The sequence below is a fragment of the Haliotis cracherodii genome, unplaced genomic scaffold (genome assembly GCF_022045235.1).
Source record: "Haliotis cracherodii isolate W230 unplaced genomic scaffold, xgHalCrac1.p SCAF_27, whole genome shotgun sequence".
Lineage (NCBI taxonomy): Eukaryota > Metazoa > Mollusca > Gastropoda > Lepetellida > Haliotidae > Haliotis > Haliotis cracherodii.
In genome coordinates, this window is record NW_027266283.1 from 4,417,471 (window position 1) to 4,445,361 (window position 27,891).

The following is a 27,891-nucleotide window of genomic DNA, read 5'->3' on the forward strand; positions in this document are numbered from 1 at the left end:
TTACAATAACATACATAACACCTTTTACGGTAGCATTGATATAAATGATCTACTTGATAGATTTAGCCTGAAACTCAAACGAGCACACGGGCGACTTTCAACACATACCTTCAATCCTCAAAGCCCGTTACATATGACAACACCTAGTTTAAAACTGGAAGGGATGTACACGTATATGTGTGTTATCCTGACTGTCACATTCTGATATAGGAGTTAATTGGAAATGAAAAGGTTACACACTACAAATATTGGTGTCTTCTTAATGAAAACAAACTAGTTTCCACTACATTTGCAATCGTGAACACATAACGGAGTTATGCATAGCATTTCCTTTCGTGTTAAACAGAAATACAGGTGGCAATGAGATTGTTGAAAGGATAAAACACTAACCCTCTTCTGATAGTATACTAAACATCAAACGTCATGGAATTTCACTGTTTTAATTTCATCATACAAGTTTCATAAGAATGTTTAAGTACTTGGTCAAACCGCCAACTCTAGATTATGATCCTTGATTTGTCAGCAACTCGTCCGTGCTCGTAGGCTTAACCGAACTTGTTAACATCTTCGACCTTAAACGTTATACTGTCTAAAGTACTAATACAGTACGAACGCGGGATTAGCATATATGAATGGTACTTTGGGTAAAAGACCCGTGATGGTCCCGGGTGGAATGGGTCTTCAGCAACCCATTCTTGTCGTAAAAGGCGACTATGCTTGTCGTAAGAGGCGACTAACGGGATCGGTGGTCAGGCTGGCTGACTTGGTTGATACATGTCATTGTATTCCAGTTGCGTGGATCGATGCTCGATTATTTACAGACCGCCGTCATATAGCTGGAAAATGCTGAATGCATGTATACATGCAACTACAAATATAGATAAATACATTTTCACCCGAACATGTTTCATCGTGACCATCTAGTGTCTGCAAACATGAAACACAAATCCATACGTAACAACTAACGTCATCAGTAAACTATATCTCAATACCACTTCCTTGTGTATTATACTGATCATGGCCTCGTGTAAGATGCTTTGAGGCTTTCCACGAAAAGGATATAATAGTTTTTTTCGTAGAGACGTGTTGCTACATGTCTATGACGTAGGTGTTCAAGAATGCTAATGGATGGGCATGTTACCATGGAAACTTGACAAGTCACCAATATATTTACCATGTTAAAAGATTGTATAAACCGCAGCGTCAATTTGTGACGTCAATCAGTAACGTTCACGTTTCAAACGTTACTCCTGGGACTCTCACAACATACCATGTCTGATTTGATGTGCATTTTCAAACTAAAAACACCCACAATATGAATTACATTTTGACGAACGTGTGCCTGCGGACTATCATTCGGTCGTCATGACAACACACCATGACGTCCCATTACGTCACCCTGTAACGTAACCCTCACTCACGTTTATAGTTTATAGTACTTATTTTGCATTTCAACAGATAAGGAATCCGATTAAAAAAACATAATGAGTCCTGTGGACAAGAGTGTTGTTAGCGAACATTCTGAAGACACAATCTGCTGACTAAAAACACGTACATAAATTGGAAAATCAACAATATTCAATCAGATACTCGGGGTATATTTGACTTTCGCTGAAGATCACGTAGATTCTCGGGCTTGTTTCGTTATCACATGCAGAGTCAGCGAGTTTAGTTTTGTTGCTGGAATCCAACACAGGGGGACGTTTCAATTCTCGGTTTCCTTGCTTCGACTTCCCCACAAGAACTTTAGCCAAGAACATGAACCTGTGACGCCTGGCATCTTCTTTAGCGTAGCCATCCGAATACTTGGCGTCCACAGCAAAGTACGCCCCTTGGCCATAGAGGGCGCCCACTCTACTTCCAGCTAACCGGAAGTCGATGTTTTGGTGCGGAATGAGATCGGCCGAGTCTGGTGTGGTTCCGTGAAAGAGTTGCTTTTCATTCGCAAGACCTCGGCCATACTCACGTTGCATGTTGCCCTTGGCCCTGGAAGTAAGAACAGCCTTAAAGTCTTTTGGGGTCTGAAGATATGTGAGCCATGCCAACAGACATCTAGACAACAACTAGCATGAAGGGACAGTATGTAGATGACAAGCGCCTAGGGAAACGTTTTCAACGAGTATCTCTCTTTACAATGGGAAAACATCCAAACGAAAATTTCATTTATCAGTCTCAGAGGTGAGGTGAAATTGGTTTAACGTCGCGTCCAATATTATTGCACTAATATAGCTACGTGCATGCACATGTGTGTGTGTGGCTGTTTTTACTAGTCCGGACTGATGCCGATTTAAAGTGCTAGCACACTGAGATACCATGCCGCAGTTAAAACATGAATACCCCACTCAGACACAGTATACTGACTCCGAGCCGACCAGTCCTTGTTTTAGCCCCTTAATGTCGAGCGCCAGACAGGGTAACAACAAGTACCATCTTTAAACGTCTTTTGGTATGACCTTGTGTTTTACCACTAGACCACGGAGGCGGTCTATCAGTCTCAGAGGTGTGATACAAAATCTATTGTGGCAACTGTCTGGTAAAGGAAGATAATATATCCATATATTCTCTTCCTTGTGTGTATTACTTGCCTGTAAAAGGATAGGTGTCAATTGTGTGTGTGATTATATAAGTGAATTTGTGTCATTACCCTTGTTCTGATGACGATGATATTACGTATTAGTAGTATCATCATAATTGTGCGCCCGATAGTTTAACACGGGGCACTCATCATATATACTTACACGCTATACTGTTCCCACAATGCCACGTTCTGGATGCGGTAGATGGACTCGATGCTCTTATTGGACAGTGTGTCCTCCAGTCTGGACTCCACGTGTCTGTACTCAAAGGCCGTCAACGGGTTGGACTCACTCAACTCCACCTTCATAAAGCCGTCCCGTCCCATGCTTTCCCAGTGTGCCGGAAGACGCTTTGACTGGCTCGTTGTCGAAGACAAAGGCCGCTTTGCAATTCTAAAAATCAACATACACATTATGAGTAAGAAATAAATAGCCTTGTACTGATGTAGTTGTATAGGTATATGTACTGTAATAATTGATCATATAATGTATGTTTTTGATTACATTTTAATTTGTAATAAGAATTTATTTTTTGCATTAGTACATACAGCTACAAATTGTTCAGAGATTGGGTGTTCTGAAGAACAATCCTGAAAAACGAGTTCTGCTCTTCCTTTCAGAGAACAAACATTAGATAAAAGCACATCATGGTCTGTCTCTGTTAAGCCCCACTATTAACTACACGTTCCTATTTTTCTAAAACATTTTGAAATAAAAGGTCTAATAAAAGCCATTTTTTTCAATACGCATTTCGTGCATTACATTCATTATTTGTAAGTAACTCAGCGCTACGTATACTGACCTACCGTTTACATCCTAAAGTTGGAGTATATCTACTTAAAACTGATCCGTCGTACCTCTCTAACATAACGCGGACTTCTTTGTTTTTCACGAAATTAAGGGGCGTCTTCCCAGCGTTGTTTTTCAGCCTGATGTCTCCTCCACGTTCAGCGAGATGGCAGCGTATCTCTAGTGCCAAGTCCTCGTCCTTGGAAGCCTCCTGCAGATAGTGAATATAGGTCTAGCAAAAACATTCAACAATAGCTTAACTGTTCCTACAGGTAATAAAGACAGCCAACTCTAAGATATTCAACACAGTTTACCTCTCCAACAGACAGTGAGGACGGTTCTATCATCAACATTCAAAACAGTGTACTTCCTCCTTTCTACACTGTCAAGAAAGACAGTTCCATCATCAACATTCACATACAATAACTCCTTCTGCAGACAGTGTAGACAGTTCCATCATCAACATTCAACATACATTACCTCCTTCTGCAGACAGTTCTACCATCAACATTTAAAATACATTAACTCCTTCTGCAGACAGTGTAGACAGTTCCATCATCAATATTAAACATACATTAACCCCCTCTGCAGACAGTGTAGACAGTTCCATCATCAACATTCAACATGCATTAACTCATTCTGCAGACAGTGTAGACAGTTCTATCATCAACATTCAACGCAGTTTACCTACTTTATATACAGAAAAGCTGTTCCATCATCAACATTTCACAAAAATCAACATTCAACATAACGCAACTCCTCCTATAGATATTGCAGACAGTTCATTAATCCACTAATCCTTGTACTCACGGCTCCTGGCAGGGTGCTGTCCATGTGAGCGGCGTGTAGAGGGGAATTGCCGTCTTTGTCCTGTACGTTGATCTCTGCCCCTGCAGATCAGTAAATGATGATATAGGACTGGCATATACACAAGGAAGGTATATATTATTTATTTGCCGGACAGCGTGTGGAGTGTATTACACTGTCACGCCAGGACGCCAAAATGAGGTCCATCTGCTACAAGAATATATCAGATATATGTACGTGACGAAATACAACTGTCTTGAAAGCATTCAGTCTTAATTGCTCGACTATCCATACTCGCCAGTTGGACATTCTGCAGATATGAATGGCACACTGCATGTAACCTATACTCGCCAGACACGCCGACCAGTTGGACATTCTGCAGGTTACAGATTTGAATGGCACACTGCATGTAAACCATACTCACAAGACACGCCGACCAGTTGGACATTCTGCGGGTTACAGATTTGAATGGCACACTGCATGTAAACCATACTCACAAGACACGCCGACCAGTTGGACATTCTGCAGGTTACAGATATGTATGGCACACCGCATGTAAGATATACTCACCAGATTCCAGGAGCAGTTGGACAATCTGCAGATTACATCCTTGCACAGCCAGATGAAGCGCTGTCTTGCCGTTGTCGTCTCGTGCATTGATGTTGCAGCCAGCCTAGTTGAGATATAACAAAATTGACATTGACACAGCTGGTGGCATATTTTAACTATTACCGATAAATGCTGCACCGTTAACCTCAGACAGGTACTTCTCAGTATCGGCACATTTTGGAAAAGCGCAGGAGCTAATTAGTCTTTTAAACCTTTAGATTTTACAAGAGGCTTACCTTAACCAGGACACCTGCCAGTGCCACAAAGCTCCTGAAAGCTGCTATGTGTATTGGGGTGAGGGCGTTGTTCATTGGAACGTTGACAATCTTCGGGTCTCTTTGTATTAGAGCTTGTGGAAACCTTTTTAAAAAACGAAGGGGCATCATAAATGAAGATCACAGTAATTGGAGTTGGTGTAATTCCCTGGAATGGATCTCTTGTCATGAAGACAGTTTTACAAATTATTGAACAACAAAAACATGACTGCTGTTCTCAATGATAAAGCATACATGTTCTTGGGATCCAGAGTTGCGTCCCCAAATTACTTCAACATACTTTTCAGTGATTCAATTTTTTATCAATACGATACCAGTAAATCATGCTTCAGCACAATCTCACAAATTCAATGATCAATGAATAGACGATAACAAAGCATGCTTCAATATTCAGTGATCTCCATGATCAGTTGATGAACTCACTCTGTGGCCCCAGACAGAGACGTACACGCTTCATGGAAAGGGTTGCAACCTGATGAGTTAGCGAGTCTCAGGCTGAGCTCAGCACATTCCAGGAAGGGGTCAAGAAGATGCTGGTTCTGGGTTCTAATGGCATCGTGGAGGGGCGTATCTCCGTCCTCATCCTTAGGGATAGATTTAAAAAAATGCTTTATACTTTAAGGATTCAGAAAATTGTAAGGCTTCTGAAAATGAAACAAACAGATGTACATAATCCTAATCGATTGGAAAGTTACAATACGCTGATGGTTTAAGGAATTATATATTGTAATTAAGTTATTTGGTCTCATATTGTGTCTTTGTAACTTGCTTATGCCTACTGACTGACTAAACCATTGTGCTGCGTCTACCTGTGTGTTCGGGTCACACTTGGACCGTATGAGTCTCTTCAAACACTCGACACTGGGGTTCTTCTTGGCCACTGCCAGATGTATTGGTGTCAGTCCCTTGTTGTTCTTCGTGTTGCCCCGTGCCTTGGCGTCCAGCAGTATTCCTACCAGCATGGGCTGCTCTCTGTAAACATGACCAGAGATATATAGTCTAAATGGGAACCTGGCATATTGTTTAAGCCCTCTGGTCTCTACATTCCTTCATGACACCTCCGCTGTGACATTGCTGGAATATTGCTAAAAACGGCGTAATGTCAAACTCACTCACTCGTGACATCAAAAGGATGTGGATATTCAAACTTTGAGCGTTGATCCTGATAAGCCAGGTTGGTACATACGGGTGAATGTTGGCGCAGGTGGAAAGCATAGTCTATAATAACTAATGATTTAAACAACAAATGCAATCATCAATAGAACGCAATTTTGTACCATCTTAACTAAAGAGGCTCATTTTAAAATAGGTCGAAGTTAAAGATTGTGTTATATACATAAAGCCACATAGATATTGACGCTGAGCACAGCAATGGTGTATTTACACCACATTTATCAGTGCATCCTTTACTTCCACACCTAAGACAGGATTGAATGAGGTGGGTTTAACGCCGCTTTGAACAATATTCCAGTTATATCACGGCGTGTCAGCTTGACATGAGAGGGAAACCCGAAGCTATGCAGATCTTAGACGTTTACCACTTTGGTGAAATCCACGAGCACGGGTATGGTGCTGACAAACCTAGAAACATAATCGGGGCGAACAGGGATTCGAACCCACAATCATAGGTTTCTGGCTTGCTCAATGGACGCAACAGCGAACAGCCTCACATGACTGGGTTAGAATGTTCTTTTTTAAGCATAAGTAATGTAACGATATATTGTCATACCTCTGCCATGTTCTATTGTCCCACATGGGTGTCAATTATTATGGAACAATTTACATTTAGTATTTACCTGTGTTTATAATTTATAAATTGTAAATAAACTGAAATTGTTGTTTGAAGATATTAATTTGTATTTTGGTAACCATGAAAATATCACCCTGTCAAATTCATATTTCAATACTTTGCCACTCATGATTGATTTGCCTTTGCATGTGTTTGTAACTGGAGCTGGAGAAGGATACGCTCATCTCTGCGTGAAGCCCTGTTATCATCCCTATTTGAGAGTGACTCGTAGCCACATACGTACTATGGACTCTTTGTTGAGCAAGGATTTCTAACGATTACAGGGGCGGTCGGGTAGTCTAGTGGTTAAAGCGTTCGCTCGTCACTCCGAAGACCCGGGTTCGATTCCCGACATGGGTACAATGTGTGAAGCCCATATCTGGTGTCCCCCGCCGTGATGTTGCTTGAATATTGCTAAAAGCGGCTTAAACCCATACTCACTCACTCACTCACTCTAACGATTAGGGAAAGGCTTGTGTCGCTTCCATTGCAACAGCTGTAAGCAGTATACTACGTGTATAACGAACACGCTAATGACGAACTGACCGATATAACGAACGTATTTTTAACTCTGGACCATTTTTTGTATAGATACTGGATATATGCTTATAACGAACTACGGTTATTACGAACTAAAATTATTGGCCATTGTGAGTTCGTTATAACCGTAGTTTACTGTAGCTATCTACCGTGGAGTGCAGGCATAGCGGGGACAACTGTCGTGACTTTGCCTAAGGTAAAATAATGATAGCTCAGGGTTCTGGGTAGACTAGGGGCACGGGTGGCCCAGTTGTCTAAGACGCCGCGATTCGCTGTGAAGAGTTGCGTCTCTTGGGTACGCCAGAAACCTATGATTGTGGGTTCGAATCCCGGTTCGCCCCGATTATGTTTCTAGGTTTGTCAGCACCATACCCGTGCTCGTGGGTTTCACCGAAGTGGTAAACGTCTGAGACCTGCATCACTTTGGGCTTTCCTCCCACATTAAGCTGACACGCCGCGATATAACTGGAATACTGTTAAAGCGGCGTTAAACCCAACTCACTCACTCACTCTGGGTAGCATTGTGGTAGAGTTAAGAACACGTGCTGCTCACCCCGACACAGCATAGTGTAGAGGGGTATCACCATCGTCATCAGGCTTGTTTAGATGCGCCTCAGCGCTGATCAGAAGCTTGGCAATGTCAGCATGACCTTTGTAACACGCTGTCTGCAGTGCCGTGAGGCCATCCACTGATTCGTTCACCTGATGAATAATTTCATAACAAAAATATATAAAGAAATACATTTTGGTTTATGATGATCACACTGTAAGAATATAGAAATATTCATATCTGCAACGAATTACGTTAGTAAACGCAATTTAAGATTGCAATGACGTCGCTATATAAGTGCTCTAATCTGGAACGAGTCGTTGAACCTCATTTAACCCCCCTCACGTCTTGGTGAAGGATTAATGCAACACACCATGGCGGTAAATGACTGCAAAGACTACATTCAAAGATGGTTAAATGTAGTTAAACCCATAGATTTTTAGATAACATAGATTTATACACATATCATAGTACCAACGATTTGTTAATACGGACACTCGCTAATCCGGACAATTTTCCTGGTGACAGTTTTGTCCAGACTAACACTATTTGTTTTGATTAACAAATTATTTGTATTGGGTAATGTTTATTAAATCATGTGGACGTTCCTATAAGTTGTCTAAAAGGATCCGATTCCAGACTAAAGTGAATGCATTTTATTCCGCAGAGCATATCAGTTTGATACATTGTTTGATAGGCATTACTTAGAAGTTGACAGATGACAAAGTAGATACAATGTATGGATAACAACTTCTTTAATACTGTAAAGGCGACGTTTCGGTACAGATCCTTATACCGTTGTCAATCAAGACTGAATGATGGGCATTGTACAGAATATATATAGTAGGTGGAGGATTAACAGTAGAGGATTAACAGTAGAGGATTAACAGTAACAAGGGGGCGCGGGTGGCCCAGTCGTCTAAGGCGCCGCGATTCGCTGTGCAGAGTTGGGCACGCCAGAGACCTATGATTGTGGGTTCGAATCCCGGTTCGCCACGATTATGTTTCTAGGTTTGTCAGGACCATACCCATGCTCTTGGGTTCCACCGAAGTGGTAAACGTCGAAGACCTGCATCACTTCGGGCTTTCCGCCCACATTAAGCTGACACGCCTCGATATAACGGGAATACTGTTAAAAGCGGCGTTAAACCCAACTCACTCACTCACTCACCCAAACAGTAACAACAATTGCATACATGAGTGGGATAACATGAGTAAGTGTTGACAACAGAAGGACAATGCTGTCACAACATGATGGACAGAAAACACATCGATGGAAGCCAATGAGACATTATCATTGTCTCATTATCCTATTAGGATCTATACCGAAACGTCGCCTTCAAAGTATTAAAGAAGTTGTTATCCATAAATTGTGTCTACTTCGTCAACTTGATGCATGTGTATTGCAAGGTTTAGGAAAGCCTAATCACAACGGGTGACCCGGGCCCTTCCTTGTAAGCAGAGCAAACGTATTCATGTGTGCTAGCACTATAAATCGGCATCAGTCCGGACTAGTACAAGCAGCCACACAAACACACGTGCTAGTCCTGCACCATGACTGTGGAACATATTTATTTTATGAAAAAACATAATCTAGAAATGCATACAAAATCAAGTCTAGCCAGCTCAAGCTAGCTCTAGGGATTTTTATTTATATTTTTAGAAGGATATTGTGTAATATAACATTTCAGAGACTAAATGTTAGTCTAACACACGTGCATGCACGTCGCTATATAAGCGCTAAAATATTGAACGCGACGTTAAGCCCCATTTCACCTCACCTCACCTGTTTTGATAATGCTAACACTCGAATGAGTGAGTGAGAGAGTTGGGTTTAACGCCGCTTTTAACAGTATTCCAGTTATATCACGGCGTGTCAGCTTAATGTGGGAGGAAAGCCCAAAGTGATGCAGGTTCCAGACGTTTACCACTTCGGTGAAACCCACGAGCACGGCTATGGTGCTGACAAACCTAGAAACATAATCGTGGCGAACCGGGATTCGAACCCACAACCATAGGTTTCTGGTGTGCCCAAGGGACGCAACTCTGCACAGCGAATCACTGCGCCTTAGACTGGGCCTCCCGTACCCCCTGCTAACACTCGAAGAAATGTATGCTTTTACTTACTCGTATCATCTTCCCGAAGCAAGGGTGTTAACTGACTTCAAAAATCCAGTTTCCACCCTTGCCGAATTTCGTTACTCGATCGTAGTGCCACCAACTAAATTGGACTTTTATAGTCAGTTAACTCCCTTGCCTTGGGAAGATAATATGTAGGTGCTTCTAAATCATCACCTTTACAAGGCGAAATAATTGCTTGAGCTTAAACATGCATTAACATAATTTGGTTCTATATGTAAATTACATTTACGTATATTAATAATCTTATAAAGTTTGAAAAGGTGATGTTTTCCCCCAGAGTAACGGACCAAACAGAACTAGGATACTAGGATATACCCGGGTATCCAGTTATGAAATTAAACGGGACTGATACCCGGTTTAACTTTAACTGTGTTATTTTGATGCAACTACACTCTACTGAAAAGTGTAAGTGTCAGTGTGTGACTTGAGCCTAACGCCGCCATGACCATATTCAGTTATTACACTGACCGCCATCTTATGACGCAGGGCATAGACGTTCCAAGATCCAAGAATCTTAATCTGGGCGATTCCGTGATTCGAACCCACGATCAGCGAATCCTGTCAAGACAAGTGCAGTCACCTATTTCAGTATCGGAAGAATATACACGCACAGATGTTAATCTCATAAGGCCGAAACATGTACCTTGTCACCAATAGACTTGACAATGTCTTTCACTGTCTCTGTGTCGCCGTTGCTGACGGCGATGACGAGGTCTCGGGCAGACGTATTCGGCTTATAAAGAGCACTGTCTCCTGGTTTCAGAAGGCCGAACAGGACCTTAGCCACACCTTCGGCTATGTCTGGGAAACAAGGATACAGTGAATGAGAAAGGTATTTTAAGTCGCTTTGAGATGCAAATACCTTAAAACCATCATGTCTGTCTTCATCATGTTTGAAGGTTCAAGGGTCCTAAACGTTTACCATTTTGATAAACCACCACTACAGGTGCGGTGCTGACAGGCCAATAATCGACCCTCCCCCTAGCTGATCCTGATTACAAGGAACGCTCTATTGCTTCTCTGGTTGCAGCGCCTTAGACCCCTGGACAATATGTGCCCCCGAAATGCAAATCAGGTTGATCGAGAAAATCTTAATATAGATAAGCCACTAAGGCAGGCAATTCCTATAGGTACTAGGGTTTCAACTTCCGTGTCGACACTCTGAACTGGACTGTTGTAAAATATATCGCACAGGTGAAAATAATATTAAAGTTTCTTTATCTAAGATAAGGGTAAATACTTTTATGTGTCTGCCACTGTGGACAGTATCCAGGTATAGCAGCAAATGGGACGTTAAAATACTGCGGCTGGTACTGATTCCGATCCATGGTATCTATGCTGGTCAAGTGGTTTGATCGAGGAACCAATGCTTAATACATATGGTTTATTGCTTAAATATTGTATCATATAAGTGATGTATAATTACCATCCACATCGGATGTAGAAGAATCTGAGCTGGTGCTTCTGTTAGACCCGACGGAGAGGCCGGACCCAGACAAGGCTTCTCTGTCCTGGGGATCACAGCTGACGGGGCTGAAGAACCATTTTACTGGCCCAAAGGCAACCCTCAGGTCCCCGTCCTTGTCGATCTCAACCACCTGGCCTGTCTTGCCTAGACACTGAGGACGAAGAAGGATTGCAATAATGGTGGCAATGGCATTGAAATAATTTACTTATAAAATGTTGAAAGCTATGGCAATAACACTGGTACTGACATCTATATACAGTGAGCGGCGTATTGTGACGCCGGGTTTATGACTATTTCCTCATTCAGGGCTCAGCACTCTTGGAATAGGCTTTACACAATGGACATTGTACCAAGGTGGGGATCTGAACGAGGGTTAAGGCGAGGCGACGTTATAACCACTGGGCTACCCCTTCTTCCGTCTCTACAAATTCATCGAGGAGGGAACCCCAATGCCAGTGACAAACGACTTAAACAAAGGCCAGTTCAAACGTAGCAGGAAGGGTACTGATACAGTCGAACACCCTTGTGTCGAACTCTTACTTGTCGAATTCTTAAATGTCGAACTGAGTGGCCGAATGTCGAGTGTCGAAGTTTCTTGTGTCCCAAACCTTTTCGGTAATTTTAAATGACAACATGCAAGTACAAAAATAGCAACCCGTGAAGATCCGGGGTAGAATAGGTCTTCACAACCAATGCTTGCCGTAAAAGGTGACTATGCTTGTCGTAAGAGGCGACTGACGGGGTCGGGTGGTCAGGCTCGCTGTCTTGGTTGATACATGACATCGATCCCAATTGCGTGATCGATGCTCATGATGTCAATCACTGGAATGTCTGGTACAGACTCGATTGTTTACAGACCGGCGTCATACAGCTGGAATATTGCTGAGTGCGGCGTTAAACAACAAACAAACAAACAAACAAACAAAATAAACCCTTGTAAATCGAAAAGTTAAAACTGAACGTATGTACGTGCAGACAAGTTGTTTGTTGTAAAGGGACAGTAATGTTATTAAATTCATAATTAATTAAATTACACCAATTTCTATCTTTTGTTATTCTTTTGTCAATATCAAACCACGTTACAGCTTATTATCATTATTATTCTCGTGGTGTGAATTTGTTCACGGATGTGTCGAACATTCGAATTCGTCTCAGTTCCCTCCGGCAATGGCGGGAAAGAATATTATTAAGAAAACAGCATGTGGGTGTTTACCATGTGCTACACAGATACCAATAAAACCGACAATCACACTGTTCTAGCAAAGTCACACGGTTCTCACAATCCGTCAGTCCGGAATTTGATAAGCTAAACAGTTTTACTGTGTAGGGTAGTGTCCTTTATTTACAGTATATGGTGTCAAATACAACTACTTACATCTTCCAGGGGCGGCCGGGTAGCCTAGTGGTTAAAGCGTTCGCTCGTCACGCCGAAGACCTGGGTTCGATTCCCGACATGGGTGCAATGTGTGAAGCCCATTTCTGGTGTCCTTCGCCGTGATATTGCTGGAATATTGCTAAAAGCCGCGTAAAACCAAACTCACTCACACACTCACTCACTTACATCTTCCATTTTGTCATTCCATCCGCCATGTCCGTTCTGGAGCTCCACGGCAGCGTTGTAGTTGGTGATGAGCTTCACCGTGTCTCCGACGGCAAAGGTGTGCAGCTACAACAACGAGATGAACGCGACATCTTCAAACTTCTACTTTAGTTAAAAAAAAGTTGGCGAGTGAGTGAATGCGTGTTCAAAAGAACAGTAACGTCGTAAGTTGGAATGTACTTTTGTACATTTTGTCGGACATTCACGGTTACAGTCAGTGGACAGTCTTATGGGCGAGGGTCAGGGGTGGCCCAGTCGTCTAAGGCACCACGATTCGCTGTGCAGAGTTGTGTCTCTTTGGCACGCCAGAAACCTATGATTGTGGGTTCGAATCCCGGTTCCCCCGATTATGTTTCTAGGTTTGTCAGCACCAAACCCGTGCTCGTGGGTTTCACCAAAGTGGTAAACGTCTGAGACCTGCATCACTTCGAGCTTTCTCCCCACATAGCTGACACGCCGTGGTATAACTGGAATACTGTTAAAAGCGGCGTTAAACCGAACTCACTCACTCTTATGGGCGAAGACAGGTCTATATAGACGTAAAGGCAATGCGTTCGCTCTGGATCTCAAACTGAACCAGATCAGTGCAGTTTTGTTAGATAGAAAACCCGAATAGATTTAGAGGACCAGACATGACTTAATACCGTTATGTTAATGCCATATCTCGACTACTCAGACATTCTGTGTTTTCGTAAAGTTGATATTGCCAAGGCACGACCTACCCTTGTTAAAGTGGACTTAACCAGACCATACTTCTCTGCATCCTGGTACTGTGCGATAATGACGCGCTCGTCTTTCGGGGGAAGAGTAATGACGGTACCAACCTCTCCCAAACACTGGAAATAAAAAGACATCGTTCTTAATTCCTTATAAACACGTTTTCCTTCAGAATTTAGGTCAGTTGTCGAAATAAAAATATATATATATAAAACAATTAGAAAAAGGATAGAAACATTCGTCACCAATGTCATTGACCACAGGTGCGATTATGACGTCGCATACATCATCTGTGACTTCACCAACAACGGATGACCACGCAGTGACGCTTATAACAATGGAACTATCAACATGGGAGAGACGACTGCTCTGTACCTGTGACATGCCTTCACGAAGACCTGTTATGTCCTTATGCATACGTTCAAATATATCCTTGTCAACCTCCACTTTCACTTTGTCCCCAAGTTTCAGGCGAACGTCATTTGGATTCAAAACATCTGCAACAACCAAACTGCAATTGTGAACACATTTTCAAAATATTCGTCTGCTTCCAAATTTGGGACGTGTCCTCACCTGATTAATGTTATGATGTAAATGATCATGATATTGCTAAAATAAAGCTTTCAAACATTTATCCAAGATTAAAGATATATTCCTACATCGTTTGAAATATTGATATTAAACGTGTAGATGAGCCTGGTCTAAATTTAGCTAGGAGTAATTAAAGAAATATATATTTCTGACTCATATCCACGCCTAAGTAGATAATTAGCACCTAGCTGTGATTACACTACCATAACCACAAACAACAAAAGAAACTACACAAAATTAATAATGAGACTCAGAAAAGCTACAATTAAAATCAAATAATCAATATGATTTAGCCTAACACTGTTCAGTGAAAATAGTTGTCCCTTTCCTTAGGGGTACAAATTCATAACCCACGCTGTCCAATATAACGTAACCCTCGTAGCCATGTGGATATTGTTGTAGTTATTTGTACAACTAGTTGCTAGGATTATACCTTATCTCGTCTTAATTAAACTACAGACACCTGTTGTAATCAAACAGCCTGATTGCGTCAAAAGAGTATTTTTTTAAATTTACTGAAAAATATTAACAATTTGATACACACAACGATGGAGAAAATAAACACAAAAATACTCCAGAAAAAATACTGGACGAAGTAATTATATAATTTCACCTCAATTTTTTCGTTCGACAAACAGAATGTCCGGGATGGCGTTGCTATCAACTCACCGAGAACCGGGAGATGTGCCTTGTAATACCTCCAACCTTGTGCCTCTTCCACCGTGATGAGTTCCACCTTGCCCTGAGCACCTAAGCGGTAGCCCTTCAGACTGTCCTGCCCCCCCTTCCACCTCACATTGACAGCGCCCCGACTGTACCCACCCGTCCATGACCCGAGCTTCACGACGTCCCCGGTGTTGCCCTCTCCACCTACAGACGCAGTAGTCAAAGATGTAATGCTTGAGTATATGGCGTTCTTTTTTATGCACTTGTATGAATGGCGGGTGCTACCGGTAGGACAGGACATGCTTACCCTTTTCAATGGTCCCTTCATATAATTTGTCACAGCTATTTGCCCTTTACGCCAAGTGGAATCTGTTTCGGCAGAAAATCTAGGCTGGTTATTTTCTTGCATTGACAATTTACATTTACACCAGAATAGCAATTACCGTCGCCATTGTGACATTTGATGCACTCGATTTGGTCCAGTCAATCATGATTCTGTGTCAACAACAGGTTAACACTTTATCGTTCAGGGTACTATTGTACAAAGGATCTTAGCGCTAAGATGATCGTAACTCCCATGCCTTAACATAGACTTACGACAGTCAACCTGTTCCACAACACTATCTTAAAGCTACGCCTGTCGTAAGTCCATATGGAATTATTTGAGTTAGGATTGTCTTAGCGCTAATATTGCTTTGTGGATCGAGGCCCTAGGTCTCTTACCACAAAGGGATCTTAGCGCTACGACAAGCGTAAGTATGTCAGAGGATGGGAGTAACGGCTTAATTGTCTTGACGCCAGATATTATTAGTTATGGTGTCTTTAGTTGCCATATACGGTGACATATTAGGTTAGCAGAAAGATATTGGGGTGACGGCTCGCCCAGTATGTTTCTGCTAACCTAATATGTCACCATAAATGGCAACTAAAGACACGATCACGAATTTATTATGCCGAAAAGTTTACACTCTATGGTATCGATATCGCACGTGTCATGTCAAAGTGAAAACTTGACACTTACAACCGTATGTTGACGTTAAGGGTCAAAGGGAGACTACTCTTCAAACCTTACACCCATATTATCAGTATCAACCATCTTGATTTTACTCATGTGGGGTCAGTAGTTCTGCTCTCTAATTGTTCAATCTCACTTGGAGGCATAATAATGGTATTGATACAGGCCCTTGGATAATGAGAGTGACAAAACAACCGACGGATATTGATACCAATATTGATATTAACGAGAAACCAAATAACAGTGAAATTTATCAAATGAATATTTTATGTATGTATCTTCATACTTAATGGACAAAAATGAGGTGATGTGAAATGGGGTCTTACTTCGCGTTCAAGATTATTGCACTTTTATAGCGACGTGCATGCACGTGTGTGTGTGTGTGTGGCTGCTTGTACTAGGCCGGACTGATGCCGATTCATAGTGCTAGCTCACGGAGATACCATGTCGCAGTTTAACATGAATACCCCACTCAGACACAGTATACTGACTCCGAGCCGACCAGTCCTTGTTTAAGCCCCTTAATGCCGAGCGCCAGACAGGGTAACAACAAGTACAATAGTTTAACGTCTTTTGGTATGACGCGTCCGGGGATCGAACTCCGGACCTTCCTCTCTCCGGGTGGACGCTCTACCACTAGACCACGGAGACGGTCGTGGACAAAAATGAAGGGGCTTAGTGTTAGTTAACATATTTTGAAAGTAGATACCTCTTTAATTATGAAATAGCAGACAGAATCATATTTGAAAACTGACCGTCTTGACTTCCATATTTCCAGTGAGGACCACGCATCACCTTTGATTCCTTGAACAGACCGATTGCACGGATTCTTTGTGCGCCGGAACGAGGAGACACTCGCACACTGAAACGGTGAGTGAGTGAGTGAGTGAGTATGGCTTTACGCAACTTTTAGCAATTTTCCAGCAATATCACGGCGGGGGACACCAGAGATGGGCTTCACATGTTGTACCCATGTCGGGAATCGAACCCGGGTCTTCGGCGTGACGGTTAAACAACGAGGCTACCCGCCCGCCCCCTGAAACGATGAGGTTAGACAGGTTATTTTATTCATATCAACTCAATCCTATATTTCATTCAATTAAAATTAATCAAATTTTCTTTTGTGGTAAAACCTTATCGTCAGTGTCACGTGATATAGAAGACAATCGCCATCTAGAAAGTAGTTGTAAAGAGTGTCACGAATTGATTGCTTAATGGAAACCCTACACACTTCTTTAATAGCGGACGGTGGGGTAGCCTAGTGGTTAAAGCGTTCGCTCGTCAGGTCAAAGATCCGGGTTCGACTCCCCACTAGGGTACAATGTGTGAAACCCGTCTGGTGTACCCCGCCGCGACATAGCTTGATGATTGACTGCCAAAAGCGGCGTAAAACCATATTCACTCACTCTTTAATAGCTTTAAGAAATGAGATTTCATGCTTAGAAGCATTATAATACTTTTCATAGTTTCTATAGCTGATGACCTTTTTCACACTTCGCTAGTTCCGGTTTGAAAGTGAGGCTTGGGGAGTAAATGGTGACGCCTGCATAGCACATGATCCATATGGCGATGTCAACAAAACAACCGGGACAAACTGTGACAATTTGACCACGCCCATACGACCACGACAACATTTATGGTAAGTATTGAACAGCTCACATTCTTATCATTGACAAAGGGGCGGTCGGGTAGCTTAGTGGTTAAAGCGTTCGCTCGTCACGCCGAAGATCCGGGTTCGATTCCCGACATGGGTACAATGTGTGAAGCCCATTTCTGGTGTCCCCCGCCGTGATATTGCTGGAATATTGCTAAAAGCGGCGTAAAATCAAACTCACTCACACTATCATTGACAAAGAATTCTATTGTCATCTGGTCTCCTCACTGAAGTAAGTGAGTCTAGACTTTCTGCTGTGATTTCATTTTCATATGTCCATGACCATCTGGTAACTGAGCACCGAGTGCCGTATATACTACCTGAACAACGACTTAATACAAATCCTACTGGAATTGTGTAATGAATAATTCATTGTTTACACACCATTCACCAGAAGTTATTGATACATTTGTTTTAGTCAAGGTGTGAGTTTGAACAACGTTGCGAGCTGTACTTGAAGTCAGCTGGGTCTTTGGCGAGTAGAAACTATTGACCTTTGACCAAGTCCAGATAGATGTCAGGAATTAACTAAATGGATATGTTTATTTTGTTTATCTTATCGTAACCTATTAAGAATTTACAATCATACCCAAAACAGAATTTGCATCAGTTTTGATTTGATGTTAACTGTAATGCACTTAAATACATTCTTATAAAATATTTGACCTCCAGATCTGCTAGTGCTGCTCTGACCGTGAACAGAGGTTATCTTAATTGTCAATTATTAGTCGGTATGAGGTGTTTTATTTCTACAGAATTATTACAAAGAGGGTGTTGACATAAATAAAATAATATGCGGTTTTACCAAAAATTATATTTACTTCTCTGTACAAATATAATCATGTCATTAAATGAAAAATCACCCAACTTATTAATGGGCAGTACATGGTCAATCTACATGTGAATCCATGTTATCGTTATGTAGTGTACGGAAACAGATACGTCTTAAACAGAGATATTTCAAGTTTTGAAACAAAGACGGAGTTAACAGAAACAGAGAGAAATTATGAGTGTTGTGTAATTCCCATGGCTATTACAATCATAACTCATTCATTCCCTTTGTCTGTGTTTACTTATGAAATCTATCTGGTTTTATGTACACAAACATGTTTTGATAGTTTTAGAATTATTATTATTAGATTATTATTCATGAATATGTTATATGATAGTTGTGCTTAATGTGTCAGTGTGCAATAATTATATTATTATGATGTAATATTTATTTGTAAAGATTAACAATCTTTATAACTTTATTTGTTTAAATCAAGTCAAGTGTTGTGATCATTTTGATAATTTGAAAATTCAATCAGGACAAGAAATATAAAAAATACATTGAGGAAATGTGTTTTTTTTGTCAAATAATCATAAAACTATGTATTTATCTCATCTTGTCAGAGCTGATATTTTCAATTTAAGTAAACCACAAGATGAGATAAACATTTTATTTGACTAAAAATACAAGTCTTATTCATATTATATTTTCTTTGTGACCCTACCTTAAAAACCATTGTGTCAATGAGTCACACTGACGTTATCTCACGCCAGCGGAATTATGTGTTCAGCATGTTCATACTGAACAAGGTATTTCATGATTACATACACAAAGCAAATATCAACACATGTCAACAAAAACACCTGTGTGCCGTTGTACAAAGCTATCTTAGCGCTGAGGTGATCGTAACTCCAATACCTGAACATAGACTTACAACAGTCGTAGCGTTAAGGTTGTTTTGTACAACGGCGCCCTGATCATATAAACAAGAGTGGCTTTGTATGACATTGATATAAAGAACTGTAGTACATTCTGTGTCACTAGAGTGATGCATCTGTTGTGTTTACGAACTCTATACAGTTTGGGTTTTAGACATATCAACTGAATTGATTCAAGATTGTTCTACAGAAGCATGTTATGTTATTCACTGTGATTAATTTTCCCAAAACTGCCCTGTTCAGAAAAATAGTGAAAATTTTTTGCTGAATAAGAAATATTTTGAGAAAAGATGAATATGCATTGTATATAAAAATATCATAGAAGTAGAACTTTTATTACAATATTGAAATATAAATTTCAGACTTTGAGTCCAGAAAGACAACACAACACAGCGACTATCTACACAGCCTACAATGTTCCCTCTCGTTATAAGCGCGTTCGTTTACTGTATCGGAAATCCGAAAGATTTTAGAGAGCTGCAGATGTGGCATTCACTAATATCCAACATTAAGTTTGATCAGGATCATTTAATTGAACCTACAAAACTTTTATTTACCTGATGGGGTTACAGGAATGGATTTTTATTATTGGATTTATACATGTAAGCAGTCCAAATTACAATTATAGTTATTCCTTGAATATATTGTCAGGTTTTGGAACTAAAAATGATTGAGGATGATATGTCAGATAGATATTTTCCCGATCCACTTAGACATTATATTACTGACTGGACATCCGGTGGAACAATTATAATTTCTCCAAGATGATATTTTATTCTAGATTTGGGGTAAATGTTGGTATATTCATAGATCCAAGTAAAATATAACACCACTTATATTAGTTTTCTGGCAGATAATATTATTAAATTGTGATAATATCTGAAACAGGGTGAACATTATGAAGATATTCAGAGCATGCTGAAAATTTTGTGTGATATCTTAATCATTTAATGGTCGAAATCACATGATCAAAATCAGTGTCAAATAAAGAATATACAAAAGTTTGAAAGAAGAAAAGGTCACATATACTAATGTCACACTGACCGAAGTGTACCAAAATATATCTACAGATCTATATCACAACCTTAATTAATCCATTGACAAGGCTTCTATTGACATTAGGAAATTTAACAAATAATGAATTTTTGTCCTGCTACGACTTAATAGGGACACCATTAAATGTAAAATATCTTCTGTGTTAGACATAGAGGATATCATTTTATTGGTTGATATGTCCTTATGTGAAACACGGATACGTGCAGTCTCCATCAAACTACCTAGAAATCCAACACAAACCGAACCGCAAAAAGGATTTTACTAGATTTCTAAGTGATCAAAATAACTGATGTAGAAAATACTAACAAGGTGGTGAGGTGAAATGGGGTTTAACGTCTCGTCGAAGATTATTGCACTTATATAGCGACGTGCATGTACTTGTGTGTGTTTGTACTAGTCCGGACTGATGCCGATTTATAGTGCTAGCCCACTGAGATACCATGCCGCAGTTTAACATGAATACCCCACTCAGACACAGTATATTGACTCCGACCACTCTACCACTAGACCACGGAGGCGGTCTAAATACTAACAAAATAAGTTTGCCTCAGGTTTGGCGGTCCGACTGCAATTTGTTGGGAACAGGAAAACGTTTCTCTACCCAGACGATAAAGAATGTCTGGAAACAGTGACACTATTCTATCTGAGACCCCCAACACCCCATCTACCCACCTGCACCCAACAAATATTTTACTGACAATCCCGAATTTGATTTGCATTTCATAGATGGTTTCTATTTTGTTTACTTCGACCCTGTGACGATGAACACTGAGCCGATACTCACAGTGGTGAGTTGTTGGTGAGACATCGAAGGAAGGCGTGGTCCGTCGCATGGCGTTCCGTGTTGTAGCACAGAGTACACAAGTCGAAGTCCGTACATTGCGAACACTTCCATCTCATTCCTGCGATGTTATCCTCGCCACACCCGTCACATGTGAAGCCTTTTTGTTGAACTCCTTTACAATAAACAAAGGCACATTACAGAGATAGGAGCACATTCTGTAAGTTACAATCTTTTTTTTTTTGAAGGGGGTACAGAACAGACTGATCGAAAATGGAAACATGAAATTACGTGTTTCCGCTAAATGTAATTAAAGAGGCTCATCAAGTCACACCTAAAGGCTGGAAGAGCTAAAATGACACGTGGTCTAAACAATTCAAAATGAAACTCGCTATTTTGTATCTCACAAAACAATTAATTCAGTGAGTTCACATTGATCCGTGCTTTTATTGAACTCAATCTTCCTTTCAAGCCATGTATGTCATTTGTGATGGAATTTGATGACTACTTTGAATCTGACACAACACTATACAATTGAACAAACGTGACAAAAGCATTTCCATATTCATAAAAAATCGTGTAAATTGTACTATCTAAGTACTGTTCAAATGAGAAATATAAATTTAATCCTTGTTTACTTCATTATTGATATCACAATGATAATTATTAATAATTTACACACTGGTACAGAAAATATTTTATTAAGAGACAGGATATCTTTTTTCGGTCACTGATCCAAAGTACGCATTTTTTCTCTGAATGCAGCCGTAAGGTTTTCTTTTCTTATACAAGACGTCAGATAACCTTCATATATGAAAGTGTTTCTTACCTGTAGGACCCGAGTCAAACACCAGCAGCTCGAACTTGCCGTCAAACCCTGCCCGGTACTGGAACTCACGGCCACTGTCCCAGATAACGGTCACTTTTCCTTTTGCCCAATCAGAAGTCTCTATCTTGACGACAGTTCCCACGTGACCTTCACCGCCATCTTGGTCTCTCCCCGCCCAATCAGGACCTCTGACCACTCTGATGCCCGGACATGGGTAGGTAGCGGTCATCGTGTGCGGACACTATGGAGGCTATGACAGACAATGAGTTACAAAATCAGCATTAGCTGGAAACGCTGGTAAAAGTTCAGCCTCTGAACGCCTGACGCCTGGACAGGGGTAAGTTTGTTTGTTTGTTGTTTAACGCCGCACTCAGCATTCCAGCTATATGAAGGCGGTCTGTAAATAATCGAGTCTGTACCAGACAGTCCAGTGATTGACATCATGAGCATCGATCCACGCAATTGGGATACGATGACATTCATGAACCAAGTCAGAGAGCCTGACCACCCGATCCCGTTAGTCGCCTTTTACAGCAAGTATGGGTTGCTGAAGACCTTTTCTACCCCGGATCTTCACGGGTCGGACAGGGGTAAATAGCTGTCATCGTTTTGGGCTGTGTAGTCATAGGTAGACATGTGCCATTGAAGAAAGAAATGAAAGTAAACCATGGTTTATGCATTTGAATATCGTGTAATTGGTGATGGCTACGCTGCGAAACCGGCTCTGGCATCTGCAAGTCATCATTATAAACGGAATTAGAACTCAAAGCAAATACAAATGAAACTCAATTTATTGAAACCAAAGCCGCAATCACAGCTTATAATAGAAGTTTTTTTTGTAAATCATAATTGCAATCTCCCTATTTACATTTCCTTTGTCATGTCGGTCATATCAGATAAATGAGTGTTGTTGCTACTAGTTGGAGGCTAGGCCACCAGGTGTTATTCGGGCGCACAACTGATCAAGTCATCTAATTCTAAGTTGGCTGAAACCCAGAAACCTATCATCCTGGGTTCGAATCCCAGATTCACCATGATGAAGTGTCGAGGTTTGCCGGTGCCATAACCGTGCTCCTGGGTGTCTCAAAAGTAGTAAATAAATAATGAATATGATAACAAAACAATACGATGACGTGACCACAAATAGTAAAATGCTTACCAAGAAACAAGACTTGACACAATAAGGACAAGACCTGTGACAGTAAAACAATAAGCTGATGAGACCCAAAACAGAAAGAAAACACGTAACAACAAAACCAGAAAAACAACGATCAAATGACAACTTTACACCAAGCACTGAATCAATCAACTGACAACATGGCCCCAAACAGTGACTCAATCAACAGACAACGTGGCCAGAAACGGTGAATCAGTCAACTGACAACATGACGCGAAACGGTGTATCAATCAACTGACAACATGGCCCCAAACAGGGAACCAATAAACAACATGACCTGCAACAGTAAATCAATCAACTGACAACATGACCCGAAACAGTGAATCAATCAACTGACAACATGGCCCCAAACAGGGAACCAATAAACAACATGACCTGCAACAGTAAATCAATCAACTGACAACATGACCTGCAACAGTAAATAGATCAACTGACACCATCGCCTGCAACAGTAAATCAAGCAACTGACAACATGACCTGCAACAGTAAATCAATCAACTAACAACATGACCTGCAACGGTAAATCAATCAACTGACACCATGACCTGCAACAGTCAACCAATCAACTGACACCATGACCTGCAACAGCCGACCAATCAACTGACAACATGACCTGCAACAGTAAATCGATCAACTGACACCATGACCTGCAACAGTAAATCAATCAACTGACAAAATGACCTGCAACAGTAAATCAATCAACTGACAACATGACCTGCAACAGTAAATCAATCAACTGACAACATGACCTGCAACAGTAAATCAATCAACTGACAACATGACCTGCAACAGTAAATCGATCAACTCACAACTTTGCCCCAAACAGGGAATCAATAAACAACATGACCCCAAACAGTGAATCAATCAACTGACACCATGACCTGCAACAGTAAATCAATCAACTGACACCATGACCTGCAACAGTAAATCAATCAACTGACACCATGACCTGCAACAGTAAATCGATCAACTGGCAACATGACCTGCAACAGTAAATCAATCAACTGACAACATGGCCTGCAACAGTAAATCAAGCAACTGACAACATGACCTGCAACAGTAAATCAAGCAACTGACAACATGACCTGCAACAGCCGACCAATCAACTGACAACATGACCTGCAACAGTAAATCAATCAACTGACTTAGACCTGCAACAGTAAATCAATCACCTGACAACATGACCTACAACAGTAAATCAATCAACTGACACCATGACCTGCAACAGTAAATCAAGCAACTGACAACATGACCTGCAACAGCCGACCAATCAACTGACAACATGACCTGCAACAGTAAATCGATCAACTGACACCATGACCTGCAACAGTAAATCAATCAACTCACAACATGACCTGCAACAGTAAATCAATCAACTGACAACATGACCTGCAACAGTAAATCAATCACCTGACAACATGACCTGCAACAGTCAACCAATCAACTGACAACATGACCTGCAACAGTAAAACGATCAACTGACAACATGACCTGCAACAGTAAATCAATCAACTGACAACATGACCTGCAACAGTAAAGCAATCAACTAACAACACAAATGCAACAGTAAATCAATCAACTGACACCATGGCCTGCAACAGTCAACCAATCAACTGACACCATGACCTGCAACAGTAAATCAATCAACTGACAACATGACCTGCAACAGTAAATCAATCAACTGACAACATGACCTGCAACAGTAAATCAATCAACTGACAACATGACCTGCAACAGTAAATCAATCACCTGACAACATGGCCCAAAACAGGGAATCAATAAACAACATGACCTTAAACAGTGAATCAATCAACTGACACCATGACCTGCAACAGTAAATCAATCAACTGACAACATGACCTGCAACAGTAAATTAATCAACTGACACCATGGCCTGCAACAGTAAATCAAGCAACTGACACCATGACCTGCAACAGTAAATCAAGCAACTGACACCATGACCTGCAACAGTAAATCAATCAACTGACAACATGACCTGCAACAGTAAATCAATCAACTGACAACATGACCTGCAACAGTAAATCAATCAACTGACAACATGGCCCCAAACAGGGAATCAATAAACAACATGACCCCAAACAGTGAATCAATCAACTGACACCATGACCTGCAACAGTAAATCAAGCAACTGACAACATGACCTGCAACAGTAAATCAATCAACTGACAACATGACCTGCAACAGTAAATCAATCAACTGACAACATGGCCCCAAACAGGGAATCAATAAACAAAATGACCCCAAACAGTGAATCAATCAACTGACACCATGACCTGCAACAGTAAATCAAGCAACTGACACCATGACCTGCAACAGTCAACCAATCAACTGACAACATGACCTGCAACAGTAAATCGATCAACTGACAACATGACCTGCAACAGTAAATCAATCAACTCACAACATGACCTGCAACAGTAAATCGATCAACTGACACCATGACCTGCAACAGTAAATCAATCACCTGACAACATGACCTGCAACAGTCAACCAATCAACTGACAACATGACCTGCAACAGTAAATCGATCAACTGACAACATGACCTGCAACAGTAAATCAATCAACTGACACCATGACCTGCAACAGTAAATCGATCAACTGACAACATGACCTGCAACAGTAAATCAATCAACTGACACCATGACCTGCAACAGTAAATTAGTCAACTGACAACATGACCCGAAACGGTAAATCAATCAACTGACAACATGGTCCCAAACAGAGAATCAATAAACAACATGACCCCAAACAGTGAATCAATCAACTGACACCATGACCTGCAACAGTAAATCAAGCAACTGACACCATGACCTGCAACAGTCAACCAATCAACTGACAACATGACCTGCAACAGTAAATCAATCAACTGACAACATGGCCCCAAACAGGGAATCAATAAACAAAATGACCCCAAACAGTGAATCAATCAACTGACACCATGACCTGCAACAGTAAATCAAGCAACTGACACCATGACCTGCAACAGTCAACCAATCAACTGACAACATGACCTGCAACAGTAAATCGATCAACTGACAACATGACCTGCAACAGTAAATCAATCAACTCACAACATGACCTGCAACAGTAAATCGATCAACTGACACCATGACCTGCAACAGTAAATCAATCACCTGACAACATGACCTGCAACAGTCAACCAATCAACTGACAACATGACCTGCAACAGTAAATCGATCAACTGACAACATGACCTGCAACAGTAAATCAATCAACTGACACCATGACCTGCAACAGTAAATCGATCAACTGACAACATGACCTGCAACAGTAAATCAATCAACTGACACCATGACCTGCAACAGTAAATTAGTCAACTGACAACATGACCCGAAACGGTAAATCAATCAATTGACAACAGGGAAACAACACCAGGGACAAGACATACTGTTTAAACAACTGTTTAAAGTTAAACGAGAGACTAGCTCCAGTCTAACCCACCAGGCCGAGCACATGTCAATGATCAGGTCATCTATTTATATTTCCAAGTCAGCCCAATTAAACATCCACACTTAATACAAATAATATCATATCATTTTTCACGTACATGTTTCAGTTGAGGAACACGCATTCCGTTTGGGCTAATTGACAGCACTACCGTGGCATGTTGTGCTGTAGACGTTGTCGACATGACAAGATCGAACACGCTCAGTTCCCATATTCCCACAATAACACAACGTATTCTGAGTGTCTAATGTATAACCTGGAGGTTTATTATGATTATGATAGTGTTTTTATGAAAATCAGACTTACCTAGATATCACAGATGTGATAAACACAAACTCCACAGGAAAGAGACGGACTTCCTTGTGAACAGTACGATCCAACTAAACCGAAAGTAGCAACACAAACTTGGCTTTATGCCAGCTGGAAAACCCAGCGACAGAAATAACTATAAATGCGAGACAGGCAGATCTGTCACCGGACTTACACTCATGGGCCGTTTCGGCACACAGCACATATTGATGGGTTTTAGATATCGTTACCGACGTCGGCATAGTCTAGTGGGTTTAAATACCACCTGTGTGTGGTTGCTCAATGGGTTTTTCATGTGGCGGTTGCTCAAAAGGTGTAGCTATAAATGGGTCTCCTCGATTGCTTTGTAAACCTGAACAATGTTATCGCGTGATTCAGCGAAAGGGGCTGCATCGAATTAAATACGGATGGAGTCTTGGGAGGATTTGAAATTCAGGTTCGGTTCCGGTTGGCGTCTATTTGAGGAGGAGCATCCTGGGCGGGAGGGGGATGAGGGGATCCGGGGTGGGAGGTGGCAGTCTTGGATGACCTACCTGTGATATAGGTGCTTGTAAGTGTCGACACGTGTGATAAATGCACTGAAAGAAATAAATGTTTCTATAATATATAATTATCAACTTTAAAGTTCATTGCACTTATCTAGCAACGAATATGCATGCGCGCGCGCGTGTGTGTGTGTGTGGCTGCTTGAAATAATCCTAACTTATACCGCTTTATTTTTAGTGCTAGACTAAAATCTAGTCTCTGAAA

The 27,891-nt window shown here is 41.1% G+C and overlaps 1 protein-coding gene across 1 annotated transcript; it reads right to left on the reverse strand.

The window, feature by feature from the left end:
• Positions 1-27,213, reverse strand: LOC139473232 (E3 ubiquitin-protein ligase MIB2-like). The gene is made up of 19 exons (XM_071255761.1): positions 27,139-27,213; positions 22,165-22,414; positions 21,339-21,510; positions 16,890-16,996; positions 15,123-15,323; positions 14,238-14,359; positions 13,868-13,981; positions 13,107-13,211; positions 11,504-11,696; positions 10,721-10,878; positions 7,939-8,087; positions 5,866-6,028; positions 5,480-5,640; positions 5,018-5,141; positions 4,743-4,845; positions 4,176-4,255; positions 3,434-3,576; positions 2,739-2,969; positions 1-1,986 (listed from the first exon to the last, which is right to left on the reverse strand). The coding sequence occupies exons 2-19, from the start codon at positions 22,391-22,393 to the stop codon at positions 1,569-1,571; spliced, it is 2,973 nt and encodes a 990-aa protein (XP_071111862.1). The 5' UTR covers positions 22,394-22,414; positions 27,139-27,213; the 3' UTR covers positions 1-1,568.
• Positions 27,214-27,891: the final 678 nt, after the last annotated feature.